Source organism: Crocuta crocuta, unplaced genomic scaffold (assembly GCF_008692635.1).
Source record: "Crocuta crocuta isolate KB4526 unplaced genomic scaffold, BGI_CrCroc_1.0 scaffold95, whole genome shotgun sequence".
In the NCBI taxonomy this organism is placed as follows: domain Eukaryota; kingdom Metazoa; phylum Chordata; class Mammalia; order Carnivora; family Hyaenidae; genus Crocuta; species Crocuta crocuta.
Window position 1 is genome coordinate 8,112,056 of NW_027530971.1, and position 6,540 is coordinate 8,118,595.

The 6,540-nt window shown below is 58.1% G+C and overlaps 1 protein-coding gene across 1 annotated transcript in view; it reads right to left on the reverse strand.

Annotated features, from left to right (window-relative positions):
- Positions 1–6,540, reverse strand: part of WHRN (whirlin) — an 89,781-nt gene that overhangs the window by 16,926 nt on the left and 66,315 nt on the right. Inside the window, exons 4-7 of the mRNA XM_077769917.1 lie at positions 4,333–4,535; positions 3,224–3,260; positions 1,817–2,029; positions 847–1,056 (exon numbers count right to left, since the gene is read on the reverse strand). Of these exons, the coding sequence (XP_077626043.1) occupies positions 847–1,056; positions 1,817–2,029; positions 3,224–3,260; positions 4,333–4,535 (663 nt within the window). The remainder of the gene's footprint in view (positions 1–846; positions 1,057–1,816; positions 2,030–3,223; positions 3,261–4,332; positions 4,536–6,540) is intronic.

The window sequence follows — 6,540 nt, forward strand, 5'->3', positions numbered from 1 at the left end:
TGGGGGGTGGGGCGCCCCAGGGCCGCTTCCTGGAGGTGCAAGCTCATCCGTGCCGATGACCACCATATGCAACCTTGGACGTCCCCGCACCTGGGGCCCCTGCTCGCCCAGCAGGACAACTAAGTGTGCCTGACGCGAGTCGATGGGAGATTCCACCTGTAAGAACTCCCAGACGCAGAACCGGGAAACCGTTTCTCAGCAGTGCTTGAGAAACGCGCTTTCCCCGGCCCCTTCTGCAGGAGAGCAGTGAGGAATGATCCAGACACAGGAAAGAGAGCATGAGCCCCAGCAGCTCTTCTGACCTCCAGCCCGTGCCCCGCCCCCTTCCTACCACAAGGACGGTGACACCTGGTTCCCACACCCAGCAGCAAGGTATTTCCTCGGCCCCTTCTTGCAAAGGCCTCCTGGGATTAACTTGCCTCTGAGCATCCCGGGGGCAGAACCCAGGACGGACCAGACGCTTTGTGCACCTGCCACGGTTTCTTGTGGGATCCTCCCCCAACTGTCAGTATTTCCTCTATTTATCTCACTACCTGTGTTTTTCACCTTCTTCTCAGAGCCCATCTCCCCCCGCCCCAGACTGTGAGCCCAAGAGGCAGGGCCACATCTGCCTCATTGGCTAGCTGTCTCCCCAAGCCATGCCTGGCACACATCAGGCATTCAATGATGATGAGGGTTTTTTGTTTTTTTCCTCCAAGGAAGAGGCTGAGCTGAGGCTCAGAAAGGCAAGGCCCAGAACTGGTAAGGGGTGGCGCTGAGATTCACACCCAGATCGGTCTCACTGCAAAGCCAGTATCCTGATGCCCCGCCCTCGCTGGCCATCAAGCCGGGGCTGGGGCGGCTCACCCTGGCCGAGCTGACCGTGGTGGAGGTGCCGTGGCTGCCCGTGGACGAGCCTGTGTCGCTGTAGGAGACCATGGAGTAGGTGTCCCCGGCCCCAGGGCACGGGGGCTGCCGTGCCTTCATGGACTCGATCTCCCGCCTCAGCACCAGGTGGTCGAAGCGGTCCAGGTCTTGTGGGGAGATGGTGCCTCTCACTTCAGACAGGAGCGAGAACTGGGCATGGGGACAAACAGGGCACTCAGCCAGAGTTTCACCGGCAGGCAGGACCCGTCCCCTGCTCCCCCAAATGACCTGTGTGCAAACTTGACCACTGGCCTCCCTCCTTAACCCTCCATGGCTCCCCACTGTCCTAGAAGAAGTCCAAGCACGATGCCCTGGATGCCAGAACAGCATCATCTGACTCCTGCCTCCCTCTCACCCTGTCCTCGCCGGCATCTTAACAGCAAGCACGCAAGCCTGCAGCTCCCTGAACAACCAGGAAGCCCCCGGCTTCCCTCCCACTCAGAATGTTCTTCCCTTGAGCCTTGCTGCATTGCAACTGCTCCCAGTGGATTTAATCACTTCTTCCTTGGTGCAGCTTTGGATCCCAGACTTCCTCTAGGGCAGGGTTTTCAAAGCTGGCAGCATGGCTCGATCACCCGGGCACCCGGGGAGGGGCGGGTGTGTGTGTGTGTGTGTGTGTGTGTGTGTGTGTGTGTNGCCCTGCTTGTGAAGAGCAATCCAGGTGCCGCTAAATGCATGCTCTGATTGACATTTGTTTTGCGCGCCCATCACAGGGGACTTTATTCCCCCAGGAGTCTATGGGCGGGCCTTCCCGCGGCCAGGGGCTGCCTCGGTCACTAGTCTCTGCGCAGGGCTCAGGTTTGGCCCGACTCTTTGTCGGTTCTCAGTAAAAGAGTGGGGGACAGAGGCAGGCAGGGAGGACGCCGAGCCCTGGAGAAGCTTGGCCTTGCCGCTGGAGGGCGCGGGTCACCTTGGCGTGCGTGTTGAGCAGCTCGAACAGGGCCATGACCAGGGCTTCCACGGACACGCCGCCGCCGCGGTACTCCTCCAGGTAGTAGGCCATGGTGGCACGCTCCTGGTCGTTCAGCAGGTGCCGCGCCTGCTCCTCCAGCAGCAGGCGCGTCTGGTTCCCCAGGCTGCTCAGGGTCACCTGGGAGCCAGCCGGCCCCTTGTAGAATCCCGGCTGAAAGACAGGAAGCCAGGGGTCTGGGAATTCTGAAGTGCTCTGGGGCCGAGTGGCCAGGCCATGCCAGTGACCACAGTGCAGGGGGGAGGTGGGTCCCTCTGTGGCCCCGGCCTACCCGGCGCACCTGCTGGGGACGTAGGTTACTAGACTGCACGGCCTCACGCAGTCGCAGACGGCTGTGGTGCCCTTACCCAGCACTTGTATGGATGTTAGCCCGTCAGGCCCTGTAACCAATCAGAGTGGAGCCCAGTGTATTCCCCAGGTTTCAGTATCTCTCCCTTGGTAAATTGGGGATAATAGTCACCTTATTTCTAAAATACGGTGCAGATCTGTACCGCGCCTGCCCCCCTCCAGGCCACTGCCTCTGGCGTCATCGGGAGGTGTGGCTAGAATGGCATGGGCGGGTGTCCCCTCTCCCCTCCGCCTCCCCCATCACCTACACACAGCTGCTGAAATGACCTTGTAAAAACAGGAATCGTATCGTCTTGCTCCCCTGCTTAAGCCTTTCCATGGTCAGATGCCCAACCTCTCACGGGCCCACAGAGCCCCGCGTGCTCCAGCGGCCCCACTTGCCGTCACTCTCTTCCCCTGTCCCCTCACTCACCACACCCCCTCATGCTCTCCTGGTCTCCCACAAGCCACCCTGTTGGCACAGCAGGACTCCGTCACGTGCTGCGCCCTCTGACTAGCTCATCCCCTTGCGCTCCTGCACCAGACTTTGTCCTGGCTACTTCCACGTCACATTCAGCTCACAGCCCGAGAGTCGTGTCACTGACTCACAGGGCCTTCACCCTCCCTCTGCCTCTCCCCACCTAAACCAGGCGTCTCATCTGTTAACCTCTCTCATAGTCCCGAGCACCTTGCCTGATGGCATCGAACGCCTCCTGTGATTAGATACGTGTGCAGGTTTGTGTGTACGTGTGGGGGTCTCCTCTGCTAGGTATACCCTCCGTGAGGGGAGGGACTGATCTGTTCTGCTCGGCACCATTACCCCTGGTCCCCGGAACCTGGTGGCGCTCACAGATGCGTGTGGAATGGAGGGCAGGTGGACGGGCGGACGGGTGGTGGGCGGGCTGCCCAAATGAAATAAGATCGTGCGTGTGAGCGGCTCGGTGCACCTGCCAGTCCGAGGGCCCCTACCTGGGGGTGCATGAACAAGCCACAGATACGCACTGGCGGAGAGCTCCCTACCTTGTTCGTCCCGTCCCTCGTAAGGTCCCCAGGAAACCTAGGGAGAAAGACAAACGCGTTCAGCTGCATGAGTGAGCAGTTCAAACAGGCACCAGCAGGGGGGAAAGGCCTATCTGGAGAGGCGTGAGCAAGTGTTGAGAGACCCATGGCCTCCACTCGCTGGGGCTACTCAAGGGCATAGGAACCCCTGGGCCGATGAGCGGCTTCGGGCCTCCCGATCGACCACGTGGGCAGCACTTCTAAAGCCACGCAAGGTGGACCCCTGGCTCGGGTGCATCCCTATAGGACCAGGCAGGTGACGCAAGGACAGGAGACAATAAATGGCAAAAGACCCGTGGCCTCGGGGTCAAGGCCAACCCTAGGGAAGGAGGGTGAAGACGGGGCAACCCAGAGGCCCAGCTCGCAGACGCAGCTCAGCTCCAGCCCAATTTCAAGGAAAAGCATGTGCTCAAGCCACCAGAATTCCTGACTTTAAAGCAGCCAGAAATCCAGTTGTTTTTATTTTTTTTGATGGGAACCTGATGCCTTTTTAAATGTTGGCGGCTGATTAAAACAGTTATGATAGTGTACTGGCGAAAAGAAAGGGAGGCAGGAGAGAAGGAGGGAAGAAAGGGAAGGAGCTGCTCTGGGTGTATCTGGCCGGGGAGGTCACCAACGAGTCTGAGACTTCTGACAGAAATCCAAAGGGACAGGTGACACCATCAGCAAGTATGCAGCCATCAGCAACTAGAGTCACTTTATGAGTCCTGAGACCCTTTTCCTCGGTTGACTCACAGGGTTCCTCATTCCCAGAGCTGGATGGGGGCAGGGGCTATGCTCCTCACTCCTCAGATGAAGCAATTAAGGGCCCAGAATTCAGTTAAGTGGTTTGCCCCAGCTACACAAAGGAGGAGAGAGGTGGCTTATGTGGTTCAGCTTTCCATGGGAAACGGTGCTGGGAGAGAAGGATGTGCTCAAGGTCATGGCTTACAAGTGCAAAGGACCCTGGGAAGGGAACCAGGGCTCAGAATCTTTACAGATCAGGGGGTGGTGAAGGGATGGGACGGGGCATGAGTGGCTTTCAGAGACGGCCCTGCAGTCCCGGGGCTCAGAGAGCAGTGCCGTCAGACCCTGCTGAGTGCATGGCGGTGTCCCCAATCCGGGAACTGGCAATCCACTTGGTCTCGTCCACGGTGGTGCGGGCGTGGGGCAGCCTCCCGACGTCCTTCACCGTCAGGATGAGGTGCTGGGATGACTTGAGCAGCTTGACCGCCTCATCATGTAGGATGTTGAGAAAGCTCCGCCCGTTGACCTCCAGAATCTGGTCCCCAACCTGCCAAGACCACCAAACAACACAGTGATGATGCCTGGGCTGTGTGCAGGACACCGACTCATGCCAGGGGCTTCAGAGCCCTGAGCCCCGTTCTCCTCCTGGCCAGCCTGACGAGGAAGTCACGGAGGCCCAGAGAGGTTATGTGGATGCCCGAGGGTCACCCAGCAATGGCAGAGCCAACTTTCCAATCCTGATCTTGAGCCCATGCTACTGTCACTGGAAAGGGCCACCTCCCCTCGACCTAGCAATGGTTTAGAGAGGTGGGTCTACCACAAGATTCCTCAGGGTCCCCTCTTCTAGAAGACAAGAGCCATCCCAGAGGCCCGGTGGGGGATAGGTACGGGGAGGGGGGGAGGAGACAGGCGAGAGATGTGAAGGCATACTTCCACCACTTCCCTTTTATGCTTTTACAGGGTTGGGATTTTTACCTTAAGCATGCGCCTGTTTCCTTAAAATACAAACAACATTTTCGTTTACACGAGAAAGAATCAATAGGTGAGAAAAGGAGCCTCCTGTTAAAGCAATACCATATCCCTTGGATTCTTACAACAAGCAGGCAGTTTTATTTTGTAATGCAGAAACACGATTTTTTTTAGTGAAAGGATTAAAAAAAAATAAGAGAAAAAAGTAGCTTTGCCATAAAAATAAACCTGAGACAGGAGGCGGGAGGGGAGTGAGATGGGGGCGTCCGACCCACTCCCAGAACGCTGCACCCGGAAGGTCGGGTGTTTCTCTCCCCTGCTCTTCCTGGAGGGGGCGCCGCGGCCCCTGGCAGGGAAGGGCCTTGAAGGGCAGCCTCCTGCCTCCTTTTCCTTCTCCCCAGCTTCCCAGCCTGTTTTTGACACGGGATCAACCCCAGGGCGGGTGTTCCCAAGCATTTTTCAAAGCAGAATTTGGAAAACGTGAGCCGCTTGGGAATTTGGAAGAAAAGGAAGAGAAAAGAAGATGTGATGTCGAGGCTGAGGATTGGAACCTGGTCTCCGGGGTCTCGTCTTTCCTCTAACACCTCGGCTGCAGGTGCGGCGTTTACAGCACTTTAGAAAGCGGAGGCGAATTCAGACTCTGCGTCTCCCCTCCACACCAGCCTGGATGTGCTCTGAGAAGGCTGCTGCCTCTTTGCCTTGACGGGCCCATTCAACACTCGCTGCACACCCACTGGGTGCCACGCTTCTGTGCCGTCCGGGACGCTGTGCTGAGCGAGACGGCCCCGCCCCTGCCCTCCTGTGGCCCGAACTCAACAGATGGCTCAGCTCGGGGCTGTAACTGGATTTTCCCATCAGCCTCTCCGCACTGTGTCCCCGGGGCCCGGCGCACAGTGAGAATCCAACAAAAATCCATCCGATGAATGAAAAGTCAGGCACACATCTCTAGCTCCAGGGCCACCTCTGCGCAGCCCAGGGGCACCCGGAACGGGACTCCAGCCTGGGGCCCCAGATTTCAAGCCACCATTCACCAGATGCTGACTGTGTGCCAAGTACTCCGTTCGTCCCTTTGCATATTTTTTCCTTATTTAACATCCTCAACATCCTGCAAAGGAGCTTTCATTGCCCTTCGCTCCACCAGAGGGAAAACAGAGGCTCAGAGAGGTTACACAAATGGTCCACAGTCACAGAACTAGTGAAGGGGACAGAGAGGAGGCAGACCCAAGCTAACATGGCCCCAAGGCCCTAGAGTTTTCTCCTACTGAGCTGCTGTCGGGAGCTCTGCTCAGGGAGTCACACGTCCAGAGCCACCATCCAGCCGTCACCGCCCAGCCCTGTCTGTGGCACCCAGGTCTGAAACCCGCCCTGTCTCCAACTCTGCCCTTATTCCCTTGGTAACCTGGGAGCCCCCCAACCTGGGTCTCCTCCTCCTCACACCCGGTTCCCGAGCCAGCACCCCTCCTCCATGTATTCACCTCTAAACCGGCCTCAGACCTGCCGCCAGGTTAACCTTCCCTCAGCCTTTTGCATGTGTGACATCCTTCTCCACTTCAAAACCTCAAAGAGCCACCCCCCCCCCCCCA